The following is a 15,099-nucleotide window of genomic DNA, read 5'->3' as shown; positions in this document are numbered from 1 at the left end:
AACATATTTATACTCTTTTACACGAGAGTAATCAAATAGTAAAGACTCAAATTTAAATATTTTAATAAAAGAAGAAATTTTATCATATACTAGTATTTTATTTTTTCTTTTCTTTAATTCGAAAGGGTTTTTAAGATAAAATTGGCACATTGACCCAAAATTTACGAGACGGCCTTGGTGTCATTAGTTGGTAATAGAAAATTATGGCCACTTTTCTTACCATGAGAATGACATGATGTATTACGTGGAAATTTATACTACAAACTATTTCCATTATCATCATTTAATATCAATTACCAAACGAAAATACTATAAACGGCTCATCGAAAAGTATTGTCAGACTATTAATTAAAAATAAACAAACTCAATTTAAATCCTACACGAAAATTTTTTTGACATATGTCAAAATTAATTATTGGTTGATTATTAGAAAATAGTTGAATCAAAAAGCCAAATATTAATGGAAAAACTATTTTAAGTAGCTTTTGAATTTGAATTAAAATTTAGTTGAAGTTAATTTACCAAATATATTTTCTACTTATTTAATCGACTAACCAACCAATCAGTCAAAAATAATATAAAAAAAGGTTAAAAAAATCATGACAAAAAGTTATGGTAGCATTTTAAAAATTTTAAATATAAAATATTATTTGGGAACAAAATTTGAATTTTTCAAGATTTTTAATTTAAAGTGTTCTAGGCTTTAGCGTGATGTCACCTGAGGCTGAGAGCCTGAGATATGACGAAGAGAAAACAAAGGCTTGCTTACATTTAGACCACATAATGATATGTCAGTCGTATACTAAAAACATAAAACCAGAAACCTTGTATTCTAAACAGATACTTCATATCCAACTCCATTTCTGGAATTCTGGACCTATTTTCATGCTCTTTTTTCACCTGTAAGTTGTAATTATTTTCTCACAATTATGTCTTTGTTCTAAACACTTCTTTTATCTTTATTTTCCTGTATATTATGTATATATTTTACTGTTTTTTTAACTTTACTAATACTCAGTTTATAGGTTTTTTCCAACAAGATGGGAATCAGTAATCTGTGTCGAATTCTATGTATTTGGGCACTAATGAATTCCTGTTTGCTGCCTCTGTCAACTTCTGGGTTTGTCAGGATAAGTCTTAAAAGGGTTCATCAGACTACACTTCATAATGCTATCAGATCTGCTAAGAAGTTGGGCATACATGAAGCCGATTTTAAAGGGCTTTTTGCACGTGCTGCTGAAAAGCATACAGAAAATATATATTTGAAGAATTATATGAATACACAATTTGTTGGAGAGATTGGAATTGGCACACCCGCACAGAAATTTTCTGTTATTTTTGATACTGCTATTACTTATGTTTGGATTCCTTCTTCTAAATGCAACTCATCTGTATGTGTATCCAAACTACTTGAACTCAACTCGGTTTAAATTTGTATTTACTGTTATTGTTAAATTGGTCTGATTTTATTATGAATAGCAATTTATTATCGGGGAAACACGAGGTGCACACTCTTCATAAAACAAAGAGATATCATCCTAAAACTATATGGCAATAGGAAGAAGGGCTCTGGATTTATAAAGTGTGCACACTATCTTTAATTCATCGATGTGGGATAAACCATCCCAATAGTTATATTCTTAACTCATAAGCAATCCTTCCATTGTAGAAAGCTTGTGAATTTCACTCCAAGTACAACTCAAGCAATTCAAGTACATACACCAAGATAGGTAACACTTTTCTTCATTATAATTGAATAGAAGGTGGATTAGGGAATACCCAGAATTGCAGATTGAGATAATAACTCATTTTTACTTTATCAGGAACTCCACATGAAATTATTTATGGAACAGAAGCTAAGATCAGTGGCATACTCAGCCAAGATTATGTTCAAGTTGGAGGTTTACATGTTAAGGATCAAGTATGTTACTTCAATGCTTAATGTCATAATTACTCTTAACAAATGATACAATCTAAATGGGGCTTCCAATCATTCTAGGACTTGTTTTGTAGGATTGTATCCATAATTTATGTCATTAGTTTCATGTTTTTATTAAGTTGGTCCCAAATCCCTTGATATATAAATGCTCTAAATTATATTTCTGTAAAAGTTGACTCAAAAGTCAAAAGCTATTGTATCTGAGAAACATTGTTGACTTGACGGTTGAAGGTTATACCTAGGTGATAAAAGTTTGATTCTCACCGTCTACAGTATGATAATTCCTTCCCCTCTTTCTTGTAGCGACTATGCCTACCTTGGAATTAATAAAAATTATGGTATAATTGTTAGAAACTACCTAAAAAAGCTTACTTTTGTGAAAAACTTTCAAATTTTTTTTTTCAAAAATCACCTAGAAATTTTTTTGTCAAAGAGCCTATTAACGACCATTCAAAATCCATTAGTAGGTCAACATTTAACAAAAAAAAAAGAAAAAACAAAATCAGAAACAGGTACTCTTTAATGAACAATGTGCCCATTCCCTTTCCCAAACTCAACATTTCTGAGAAAGGGAATTAGGGTTCGAAGGTATTTCCCCAATTGTTCCAATGACCTGTAGTTTTTAACGTCATTTGATAAAAATGAGGTAATTAAGTAGATGAACAGTTTAAAGCATAGATGAAAAAGGACACATTTCAAAGCTTGAACACATTATTTTAATGGAGAATAAGGAAGAATATGAAGAAGAAATGTAAGGAATTCGAAATTAGGGTTCTGATTGGATGAAGGAAGAAGCTGGGAAAGAAAACTGAAATGGAGTCACGTGATTTTCACATGACATTAGAAATATCATTTTGGATGGTAACCGTTAATAGGTACCTGATGCGAAACTAAGGCTAATTAAGGCCTTGGTTATGCAAGGATTAATGTTGTGCGGAAGCTTGAATCAAAGACACTCACAAAAGCTACAAATGATCATGAAAAGAGCACGAAACAATCACAAACAGAACCAAGAAGTCCCTTCTTGATTTTCTGATGGCGATCACCTGTGACCCTCCTCTATGACTGACACAAAACTGATATGTACAAGCCTTCCAGACTTTGTACTCAAGATTTCCTTAAAGTATCAAGGTTGCTCCACAACTCTTAACACTCCAAGGATCAAAGGATATGAAGTTGCCTCCAACTTCGAAGAAGAAAAACAGAAAAACACTTTTCTGAAGTACCTCAATCATATTGAATGATCAAATGAAATCGTAAGATGTCTATTACATGGGTGAGGCTCTCCTTATATAGAGCTCTGAACTACCTTAACGGCTATATCCTAATCACACGCCTAATTAAAGAACACGTGCTAATTACAAGGCGCCTAAAACAGAAAACAGAAGACAAAAATACTTCAGCAAATTCTGATCTGAGCAATCTGTCAGACAGCCCTTCTTCCACTTAGCCTCTAGGACTCCACATGGATTTTTAGCAAAGTACTATGACCTTGATGGCTAGATCCAAGTACCAAGATTTCATTTCCACTTTAGCCCAGGTCCTGGATGCACAGGTTTGGTCTCCACGTGTCGTGCAAGGTGGCCTGGTCGCTAGTTTGCTGCTGTGCTGTTCTGAAGCCATGAGCTGTTCTGTGTGGCCTGTAAGCAGCCTTGTGTGGGCTCCTTGGTATCTTCATTTGATACAACCACATTTGTATCAGTACCCTTTGACAAATAGAAGCTTCTAGATAAATTTTTGACAAAAAAATTTTCTAGTTTGTTTTTAATAAATGTAAGTTTTTTCTGGGTAGTTTCTAAAATCTTATATTTATCTTTAAAATTACTAAAATTTTTCACCATTTCTCCATTCACAAATTATATATTGATTATTATTATTTTCATATATTGTTTGTAGGATATTATTAATTTTGTATTAGTATATATTTTCAAATTTTAATTAATATATTAAAAACTAAAGTTATGCATTGGCAAAGGTATGTAAATGAAGTTTAAAATATGCAGTTATTGTTTGAAGCAATTGTTGAAGAGAGCCAAACATTGATCCTTGCTAAATTTGATGGAGTAGTAGGGCTTGCATATCCTGACAAATCAAACGGTCTGGCTCCTCTAATATGGTAAGTGAAAGAATATTCTGTCATGAATGTTTTTTTGGATTATTATTAATGTAGAAAGTAATTAAAGCTAAGATATGGAGACTAGAACATAGACAGAATAATTGGTTTCCTAATAATAAGATACTAGAATATTACTAAATAATTATATTTTCAAAACCAATATTTACAAAGCAAAGACTAGGATTAAATAGCATCTTTAGGGGAATTATTATATTCTAATACATCCCGCAGCTGAAATGGGAGGATGACGAATATTGTGACTGTCACGAAAATCTTAAAAGAGAACCAAGAAAACGCCTTTAGTAAACATATATGCAATTTGACATCGAGAGGGAGACAAAATGGACATTCATTTCAATATGTTTGATGCGTTGATGAGTTATTGGCTTTAAAGAAGAATAAATTGTGCTAATGTTGTCACAATAAGCCATTGTTGCTTTTGCAATTGGACAATGGAGTTCAAGTAACAAATTTCTTAACATACAAGATTTAGAAACCATTTTAGCAACTTTAACACTAGAGTGACACAAGGTGGCTTGTCATACATGATACAACCAGTGAGGGATCAGAACTATATTTTCTTGTGCTATTTTGGCAATACGCGAAAGATTGCAGTGCTAAGTTTTCAAACATGTTTATCCAATTCAGTGCATGTAAGGAGAAAGTCTCATAATAGCAACAAGCAACAGCTGTTTATGCCTCACAGAACTCTGACTTACCTTATCTAGCACAATTCACTTAAACATCACCAATGTCTACAAACCTTGACTTTTCTGTTTGGAATACAAGAATAGTTTAAGGCAGTTCAGAGACTTTTTTGCTTCAAATATTATCAATTGCAGCCACCAAATAATCTTTTACTTATGGATGAGCATATTGAAATAACCTGAATAATATAGAAGGCCACAAAGGATACTGTCTTCTCCATCCTTTCTCATTAGCTTTGTCAATAAGATTCTTCAATACTGTAGATTCCTTCTCAATACTCTAAAAGAACTGTTATGAATGGTAGTATACTAATGTGATTATAAATGATACTATACTAATGTGTGACTTGAGTGCACATTAAAGGGTTGAATTCATGTGTGTGACTCTTGAGTTGTGGAATCCAAAAGGGTGTAATAAGGTGAAGAGTATTCATGGGAATTATTGGTGTTAATGAAGATTAAGGTGAAGAGTCTCATGTGTGTGACTCTTGAGATAATGCCTTTTCAAGTTCTTAGAGTTATTTCATAGTATTCATTACCCTAAATTAACTATGTATTTATGTGAGCCATTCATCTTCAAGTACCTAGCACTATAAATAGGGCTCTCATACCCACACTTCAAGTATGCAAAACACATCAAACACAACCCTTAAGCCAAACACATAGCCTATTGTTGTTATCTCTATCTCAATTGTAATTCTTCATATTGAAGTGTTGTTTGTATTCATTTGATATAATATAAACATAAACTACACACCACGGAGGACGTAGCCATCATTGGGTGAACCTCCTTAAATCTTTGTGTCCTTGTTTGTTACTTTGTCAAACTTAATTTTGCTCATTGTTGTTTGTTCTTAGCATCGTAAGTATTTGGCGATCGTTTTCAATTGGTATCAGAGCCAAGGTTATTTTGCGGTGTTTTAAGAAATTATTACTTGAAAATCATGACTACAATGAAGCTCGATATTGAGAAGTTTGATAGGAATGTAAACTTTGGCTTATGGCAAGTCAAAATGAGAGCCATTTTGATTCAAAATGGTGTGCACAAGGCGATTGATGGTGTAGAGAAGATGCCGGAAGGAATGTCCGCATCGAGACGGGAAGAGATAGACACAAAGGCGTTATCGGCAATCCAATTATGCTTATCCAATGAAGTTCTAAGAGAGGTTGTTAAAGAAACAACAACCAAGAGTATATGGGAGAAATTGGAATCACTCTACATGGCCAAGAGTGTTACCAATAGGCTACTTTTGAAGAGTAGACTCTACGACTTACGCTTGGAGGAAGGTAAACCTTTAAAACCTCACTTGGATGAGTTTTGTTCCATTGTTATGGATTTACAAAACATTGATGTTAAGCTTGATGATGAAGACTTGGCAATTTATCTTTTATGTTCTTTACCCCCTTCTTATAAAAATTTTAGAGAAACTCTACTTTATGGTAGAGATAATTTGAGTAGTGATGATGTGAAGAATGCCTTGACTCAAAGGGATCTCATTGATACACAATTGTCACAAAAGTCACCAAGCAATGCTAGTGACGGTTTGTTTGTAAGAGGGAGGTCACAAGAGAAAGGTTCCACTAGTGGGAGTGGAAACAAGGGTAAAGGAAGGTCCAAGTCCGTGAGGCCGAACAAAAATAAGTCTTGTAACTATTGCAAGCTTAAGGGCCACATCAAGAAGGATTGTTGGAAGCTTAAGAGAAAGCTAGAAGAAGAGGCAAGGGAAGGAACTAGCAATGCCAATGCTAGTTACGTGAATGATAGTGATGATGGCGATGTTCTTGTTGCCACTCATGAGTACAAAGGTAATAATGAATGGATTCTTGATTCGGGGTGCACATTCCACATGACTCCCAACAAAACTTTCTTCCATACATTTGAAAGTGTTGATGGGGGAAATGTTACCATGGGAAACAACACCACATGTAAGGTTGTTGGGATTGGGAGCATTAAAATTAAAATGTTTGATGGGATTGTGAGGACCTTAACCGATGTAAGGTATGTCCCGGGCTTGAAAAAGAATCTTTTATCTTTGGGTACTCTTGATAAGATCGGGTGTAGAATCACTTGTGAAGGTGGAGTTATGAAGGTAGCCAAGGGTTCACTAGTGGTGATGAAGGGGAGGTTGAATGGGAGTTTGTATGCTCTTCAAGGTTCAACCATTCTTGGCTCGGCGAATGTATCCACAAGCACAATGTTCGATCGTGACACCAAACTTTGGCACTTGAGGCTTGGTCACATGAGCGAAAGAGGTATGTTTGAACTCTCTAAACAAGGTTTATTTGATGGAAAAAATTTTGGGAACCTTGGTTTTTGTGAACATTGTGTTTATGGGAAACACAAGAGAGTTAGTTTTAAACCCGCCATCCACAACACTAAGGGGATATTAGATTATGTCCATTCCGACTTGTGGGGGCCTTCACGAACGCCCTCCCTTAGTGGTTGTAGCTACATGTTGACCTTTATTGATGATTACTCTAGAAAAGTTTGGTGTTACTTTATAAAACATAAATATGAAGTTTTTGATGTCTTCTTGGAATGGAAGAAGATGATTGAAAAGAAAGCCGGTAGGAGCATCAAGACCTTGAGAACCGACAATGGTCTTGAATTTGTTGATAGCAAGTTTCTCAATTATTGTTCTAATGAAGGTATTGTTAGACATAGAACTTGTGCAGGTCGTCCTCAACAAAATGGTGTTGCGGAGAGGATGAATAAAACGTTATTGGAAAGGGCAAGATGCATGCTAAATCAAGCAAATTTGGGGAAACAATTTTGGGCCGAAGCGGTGGCTACGGCATGTTATTTGATCAACCGTTCACCTCATACCGCCTTGAAGTTCAAGTCGCCACAAGAGGTATGGTACAACACTCCGGTAAACTATTCTAGTCTTAGAATCTTTGGTTGTCCAGCTTATATTCATGTAAATGATGGTAAGTTAGAACCTAGGGCTAGAAAAGGTATCTTTGTGGGGTATGGAGTGGGTGTAAAGGGGTATAGGGTATGGTGTAATGAATCAAAGAAAATTATTGTTTCTAGAGATGTTGTTTTTGATGAAGATAGCATGCTTGTATCTAATGTTGAAAAACCTTTTAATAATGATGATAATGAAGCACAAGTGGAGGTTGAATCCTCCAATGTTGATAATGAGAAAAATGATGATGTTCAACAAAGGTCTCCTCCTTTGTCCACAACTAGGCAAAGAAGGAAGATCGTGGCTCCAAGGAGGTACATTGAAGAGTGTGATTATGTTGTTTATGCTCTCAACATTGCTAGCGAAGTCGAAGGGTTAAATGAACCAAGTACGTACAAGGAGGCTATGGCCTCAAATGACTCAAGCAAGTGGTTGATTGCTATGAAACAAGAGATGGAATCTCTTGCGAAGAATGGAACTTGGGATATCGTTGTTGCACCAAAGAAAAAGAAGATTGTGGGGTGCAAGTGGATATTCAAGAGGAAGGAGGGTCCTTCTAGTGATATTCCTCCCATCTACAAAGCAAGGGTTGTTGCAAAGGGATACTCTCAAATTGAGGGTATTGATTTTCACGAAGTTTTCTCTCCGGTCGTGAAACACTCTTCTATTAGGGCATTGCTTGCTTTGGTGGCGATGGAGGATTTGGAGTTACATCAATTGGATGTAAAGACGGCTTTTCTTCACGGTGAGCTTGAAGAAGAAATCTTTATGAAGCAACCGGAAGGTTTTGAGGTAGCCGGTAAGGAGAATCATGTGTGTAGATTGAAGAGGTCATTGTATGGGTTGAAGCAATCTCCAAGGCAATGGTACAAAAGGTTTGATTCCTTTATGATTTCACATGATTTTGTTAGAAGTTCTTATGATAGCTGTGTTTATCTTAAGAAATTTGAAGATGGTTCTTTACTATATTTGCTCTTATATGTTGATGATATGCTAGTAGCATGTAGCTCTTTGCTTAAGGTGGAGGACTTGAAAGAGTTGCTTTCAAGTGAATTTGATATGAAAGATCTTGGTGAAGCCAAGAAGATTCTTGGGATGGAGATTTTGAGAGATCGGGCTAAGGGTGTCTTATACCTTAGTCAAAGGAAGTACATTGAGAAAGTTGTTCAACGTTTCTCCATGGATGATGCTAAAGGTGTGTCTACTCCTCTTGCTTCTCATTTCAAATTGTCCAAGAATTTGTGTCCACAAACAAAAGAGGAAGAAGAGCAAATGGTAAGAATTCCATACACTAGTGCCGTTGGTAGCGTTATGTATGCTATGGTATGCTCTAGGCCCGACATTGCTCATGCGGTGAGTTTGGTGAGTAGATATATGTTTAATCCGGGTAAGGGACATTGGGAGGCACTAAAATGGCTATTGAGGTATTTGAAAGATACTTCAAATGTTTGTCTCATGTATGGGAAAAATTCAAGTGAGCTAACCGGGTTTTGTGACTCGGATTATGGTGGTGATCTAGATAATAGAAAGTCCACAAGTGGGTTCGTGTTTACTTTGGGTGGTTCGGCGATTAGTTGGCAATCATCTTTGCAAGATGTGGTTGCTTTTTCTACAACCGAAGCGGAGTACATAGCCGTGGCCGAGTCCTTCAAGGAAGCAAAATGGCTTAAAGGTCTTGTTGGTGAAATGTGCAATAAGGTGTGTGAGGTAAGTGTGCATTGTGATAGTCAAAGTGCAATACATTTGGCTAGAAATCAAAATACATTTCATAGAAGGTCCAAGCACATTGACATTAAGTATAACTTTATCCGGGATGAAGTTGAGCACAAAAGGGTGTTATTGAAGAAAATTGACACTACGGAAAATCCGGCCGACATGATGACAAAGTCATTACCTACTACCAAGTTTGAGTTATGTGTTGACTTGGTAGGTTTAGCTCCTTGCTTGAGATAATGCCCTCTTGGGCATTTTGAGGTGTGTATGTTTTTTGAATATGAAGTGGATTGATGAATGTTGTGACTTGGGTGAACTCAAGTCAAGGTGGAGATTGTTATGAATGGTAGTATACTAATGTGATTATAAATGATACTATACTAATGTGTGACTTGAGTGCACATTAAAGGGTTGAATTCATGTGTGTGACTCTTGAGTTGTGGAATCCAAAAGGGTGTAATAAGGTGAAGAGTATTCATGGGAATTATTGGTGTTAATGAAGATTAAGGTGAAGAGTCTCATGTGTGTGACTCTTGAGATAATGCCTTTTCAAGTTCTTAGAGTTATTTCATAGTATTCATTACCCTAAATTAACTATGTATTTATGTGAGCCATTCATCTTCAAGTACCTAGCACTATAAATAGGGCTCTCATACCCACACTTCAAGTATGCAAAACACATCAAACACAACCCTTAAGCCAAACACATAGCCTATTGTTGTTATCTCTATCTCAATTGTAATTCTTCATATTGAAGTGTTGTTTGTATTCATTTGATATAATATAAACATAAACTACACACCACGGAGGACGTTGCCATCATTGGGTGAACCTCCTTAAATCTTTGTGTCCTTGTTTGTTACTTTGTCAAACTTAATTTTGCTCATTGTTGTTTGTTCTTAGCATCGTAAGTATTTGGCGATCGTTTTCAAGAACCAATAATTTTGGAATAGCAGGGTGAGCACAAAAGACCGCAAAAAGAAGAATGTCTAGATTAAACCATTAAGTATTTCACCTTTTTCATTATTGATTGATTATTATAAAAGATAGAGTACACAAGCAGACAGACATAGTCAGGTACTAAGAATGCATCAGAAATACTCGCTCATCTCAAACTAGATTTTAAAAAAATAAAAATAAACAATCCATTAGAAAAGAAAGAGCATCATGCAAAATGAAAACAGTTCCGCTATTCGAATAAAAGTTAGTATTAGAAAACTAGCAGGTTCAGAGATCATATTTATTTTTCTCATAAGATGGATCCAAGTGAAATCATGTTTAAGAACCATCCACCAACAAGATGTTTTGATGCTAATATGTTAAAATTGCAATTGGGATCAAATGAGCAAGGCCCACAAGTGATTGTCATACTGATTATAGCCTAGACAATTTCAGAGAGTGATAGGAGCCTGTAAAAGTCCAAAACGATTGTAATGTAGATCTCCTCATTCTTGAATATGTGTTTTTCTTTATAATTTCCCATTAATTACTATCGACCTAATATCACTCACGCATTGTAAAGAAGGATTATTCATATTATAAAGAAAAAAAAATAATTTGAATACGATAAGCATAATTTTTTTACCTCGTCAAGTAATAATTTCTAAGTAAACTACATTAAATTTTCATTGTCATCTCCGTTATTTAATAGGAATAACTAAACGGGCTGTAACTATCATTTTGTAGGAACACAATGGCAGAACAAGGATTGTTAAGAAAGAATATGTTCTCTATCTGGTTCAATCCAAACCCAGAAGCAGAAATTGGTGGAGAAATAGTATTTGGAGGAGTGGATCCTAATCATTTCAAAGGAGAACATACTTATGTTCCTGTCACCCCAAATCAGAATGGTATTTGGCAGGTCAGTACCAAAAATGATCTGAACAAAAGGGCATCATATTGGCAATATATCCCCACACAAGGGCGGAGCAAAAACTGATAGATTCTTTAAAGGCCCTGTGCAATTTTAAAAATTATGATACTTTTCTAACATTTTTGTATCATTAAACACGTAACACATATTACGTAAATTAATATTGAGGCCCCAACTTTATGCGGCACTGTGTGGTCGAACATGTTGAAAATGCTCAGAACCTAATCTGTTCCCACAATTTACAAAATATTATTAAAAATGAATAAACATCAATTTTAATGAGTAAAAAAAATATTTTAACTGTAACAATTAGTTATAGTTATCAAAATAATACAATTCATTAGATAAAATTCAAAGCATAAGCTAAATTTTTTCTCACTATTCTTCAGATTGAAATTGGAGAGTTCTTCATTGGTGAACATTCATCTGGTAAAGTGTGTTGACTAGTTTGCTATTTAGTGTCAACCGAAAACATCTTTTTGTTATCATTAATAAGAGTAAAATTGTGTAATGCCTCAAGTCTCATCTACATTAATTCATATTGTATTGTAGGTTACTGTCAGGAGGGCTGTGCAGCTGTTTTAGACTCAGGATCCCCATTACTTTCTGGCCCCACAGTAATGTCTTCTAATACAATAATACTTGGTCAAATGCCTTGAAAAGTGTTCTGCCCTTGCTAGAATATCTTATGAATTGTTAAGCTATTTTCAGGCTATTGTTATTGAGATCAACCATGCAATTGGAGGTAAAAGAGTCAAAAGCATGGAATGTAAAGAAGTTGTTTTTCAGTATGGAGAAGCGATACACGCTCTTTTGGCCTCAGGGGTCTCTCTTCCTACACTTTCTCCCGAATAAGTAACTAGAGGTGGGCAATTTGGTGTAAACCGTTAACCATACCGAACTTGAAAATGACCTGACTCAAAATATACCAATCATGACACTTTATCCAATGACCCAATTGTCCACCTCTATGAATTTTGCAGATAGTGTACAAATGGTTTTGAGTCTCCTATTGAAACTTCTAATTGCTTTCTGTGCAGATAAATCCTGATAAAATATGTTCCAAACTCAGCTTGTGCAGCATCAATAAGGCTCAATATATGAGGTCAAGAAATCTGCATTTTCAATGAGATCATTAATAAGTTTGTTAAAGTATATAACATATCCTGAGGCTTCAACTAAAATATGAAGATGATGGTTGAGGCTCCAGGATATTTTATATACTCTAACTTCCAGTTGAATTGGAAGGGTGATTGAGATTCGAACCCGTGACTTTTTATCACGCTGGCCTCTGATACCATGTCAAAGGAATCAACTCAACAAAAAGCTTAAGCTGATGGTTCAGGCCCTAGAGTATGTTATATACTCTAACAAAGTTGTGATTAGTGATTCATGTTAACTAATTTGCAGGAATGATCTAAACACAGTTCAAAAAACAGAAAACAGAAAAGAACTTGCATCTGTTGCTGATGAACAATTATGTAATGTCTGTAAGATAACAGTGATTTGGATCCAGAATCAAATGAAGCAAGAGAAATCCGTGAATGAAATACTCGACTATATCAGCAAGGTCATTTTATACACTTAGATTTTCTGATCTTCTTCTCGTTCAAGCCTCATCGATGTATTCTGTTTTCAACTCCTTGCAGCTATGCTATAACTTTCCAGCTCCTGAAGGAAACATAGTAGTCCCCTGTGATCATCTATCTCACATGCCGAATTTGACACTCACAATCGGAAACAGACCTTTCACATTCACTCCTAAACAGGTTAGATGAATCCATGCTAAAAATTTGTCATACATTATCATTCTGCGTCAGATTGTCTTGTAAATTTGGCCATCATACCCTGAATTGATCAATTGTTAATCATGCTTTAATAATTCCAAACTGATATGCAAATCCTATGGGCAAGCCTCTTTTTCTTGTTTTCTTAATTCCTTGGGTTCTCTTTATTGAATTTCAGTATATTCATAGAAGTGAGGAACACGATAAAATGGTATGCCGAAGCCAGTTTTATGCAGTGGATCTGCAAAATCCTCCAGGCTCGTGGTATGTTAAGTGTTCAAAGTATAATATTAGGCATTTAACTAGGAATATGTTGGGATGGCTTATCCCACATCGACAAATTAAAGATGGTGTGCACACTTTAGAAGTTATTGGAACCCTTCTTTCCATTGCCATATGGTTTTGGGATGGTATATATCTCATTAGCTTATCAAGTGCGTGCACCTCATGTTTTCTCATTAATATTCTGGCATTTACGATAAGTCCAACTCAATTCAACAGTATATACATGTATGGGTTACTTCTTCTTCTAGCCTTCATTCTGTGCTTTTAATGTTTGTGACAGGATTTTCGGAAATACTTTTATGGGTGTGTTCCATTCTGTTTTTGATTTTGGCAAGCAACGAGTGGGCTTTGCTGATGGAGCTTAGTTAGCTTGAACGAGAACAGGATTGCTCGAGCTCTTGAGTTTTAAGTTTTGGAGCAACAATGTCGATACAATTGTATGTAACAACCGGAAAGGTAGTTTCTTTTTTCTTTTTGTTGAAGTAATCTGAACTAGAAAAGACTATAATGTATTTGTATGCAATCAGGGGAATCAGATAAGCAATTTCTTTTGTTTGGTGCCAATTATTTTTTCAGCCAAAACAAGAAAGAGCACAAGATACTAAAACTGATTCACATAATCTGGACTAGAAAACAGTTTCGTAGACTCGCATAGCCGTGTAATTAGCTTCATTCCCCTTAAAAATTTAATCATCGCGAGTCATGATTGATGCCAAAGATGGAGGCCACTGGAGCTTTTGGCCCCTTAGCATCAGCCTTAGCACTTAGCAGAAGCACCAAATGAGGTAGATAAAGGAAGGCAGAAACACTAGCCATTGAGGCTGAGAGAATTTTCTTGGACGACCAGAACGTGAGATGTTCACACATTTCTGATAGTAGTCAATCCTAACTTCCCAAGCTTTTCAATAATGCACATCATATTGCTTTTTGTTGTGATTAGTGTGACTTGAGTGCACAATAAAAGTGTGTATTCATGTGTGTGACTTTTGGTTTGTGGAATCCAAATGAGTGTAATTATGTAGAGAGTATTCATGAATGTTCCAGAATGCAGCTGATACTCGCTCGACCGAGCCGCTCGATCAAGCGAGCTCTCTGATCCGGTCGAGCGGATCCTCTGATGTGCATGGGATGCTGTTTTTCGACCTTTCAAGTTCTTGGAATTATTTCATATTATTCATTACCCTATATTAATGTTGTATTCAGGAGAGCTATTGATATTCTTGTATCTAGTACTATATATATAGCTCTCATATTCACATTGTAATAGGTGAAATCATCCACATATACACCCCAAGCTATACACTAGCCTATATCTCTTCTCTATTGTAATTCTCCATATTTGAGAGTTCTTTGAACTCCTTTTGATAATATAAGAGATACTACACACCGGAGAACGTAGCCTTAGTTGGGTGAACCTCGTTAAATCTTTGTGTCGCTTTATTGCTTTATTTTCTCCTACAAACATTGATATCATTGATAGCGTAATTTGTTTGTCACTAAATCTTCATACACTCGATCTTGGCAATATTGGAGTTTGAAACACATTGTTCTAACTCTAATACATCGTCGTTCTCAATTGGTATCAGAGCCAAGTTGTTATCGTGTTTTAGAGGTTATATTGGTGCAACATGGCTACAATGAAACTTGATATTGAGAAGTTTGATAGGAGTGTTAACTTTGGCTTATGGCAAGTCAAGATGAAAGCAATTTTGATACAAAATGGAGTGCATAAAGCACTAGATGGTGTGGAGAAGAGACCCGAAGGCA

General features: G+C 35.5%; 1 protein-coding gene across 7 annotated transcripts; it reads left to right on the top strand.

The window, feature by feature from the left end:
* Nucleotides 1–693: 693 nt before the first annotated feature.
* LOC130817816 (aspartic proteinase-like) lies at nucleotides 694–14,544 on the top strand. 7 transcript variants are annotated; one of them, XR_009043860.1, is made up of 15 exons: nucleotides 694–902; nucleotides 1,019–1,391; nucleotides 1,670–1,730; nucleotides 1,824–1,921; nucleotides 3,943–4,055; nucleotides 11,074–11,248; nucleotides 11,650–11,689; nucleotides 11,813–11,877; nucleotides 11,972–12,085; nucleotides 12,301–12,365; nucleotides 12,671–12,830; nucleotides 12,910–13,029; nucleotides 13,226–13,311; nucleotides 13,613–13,788; nucleotides 13,909–14,544. XR_009043860.1 is itself a non-coding variant. In XM_057683728.1 (14 exons), the coding sequence occupies exons 2-14, from the start codon at nucleotides 1,041–1,043 to the stop codon at nucleotides 13,695–13,697; spliced, it is 1,533 nt and encodes a 510-aa protein (XP_057539711.1). In that variant the 5' UTR covers nucleotides 694–902; nucleotides 1,019–1,040; the 3' UTR covers nucleotides 13,698–13,883. The 7 variants fall into 7 exon arrangements, 5 of the variants coding, with proteins under 5 accessions (XP_057539711.1, XP_057539709.1, XP_057539710.1 ...); XR_009043859.1 differs by having other exon boundaries at nucleotides 767–902; nucleotides 1,026–1,397; nucleotides 13,909–14,370; XM_057683728.1 differs by lacking the exon at nucleotides 13,909–14,544 and having other exon boundaries at nucleotides 13,613–13,883.
* Nucleotides 14,545–15,099: the final 555 nt, after the last annotated feature.

Source organism: Amaranthus tricolor, chromosome 7, assembly GCF_026212465.1.
Source record: "Amaranthus tricolor cultivar Red isolate AtriRed21 chromosome 7, ASM2621246v1, whole genome shotgun sequence".
NCBI lineage: Eukaryota > Viridiplantae > Streptophyta > Magnoliopsida > Caryophyllales > Amaranthaceae > Amaranthus > Amaranthus tricolor.
Note: the sequence above shows the minus strand (reverse complement) of the source record. Positions and strands in the feature narration are given on the sequence as shown.

What these genes read in the sequence shown, in the direction of transcription:
- LOC130817816 (XM_057683726.1), top strand. Translation starts at nt 1,041, where the DNA reads ATGGGAATCAGTAATCTGTGTCGAATTCTATGTATTTGGGCACTAATG. An exon ending in TCACATTCACTCCTAAACAG is followed by an intron (nt 13,030 to 13,225) that starts GTTAGATGAATC and finishes ATTGAATTTCAG; the next exon opens with TATATTCATAGAAGTGAGGA. An exon ending in CAAAATCCTCCAGGCTCGTG is followed by an intron (nt 13,312 to 13,612) that starts GTATGTTAAGTG and finishes TGTTTGTGACAG; the next exon opens with GATTTTCGGAAATACTTTTA.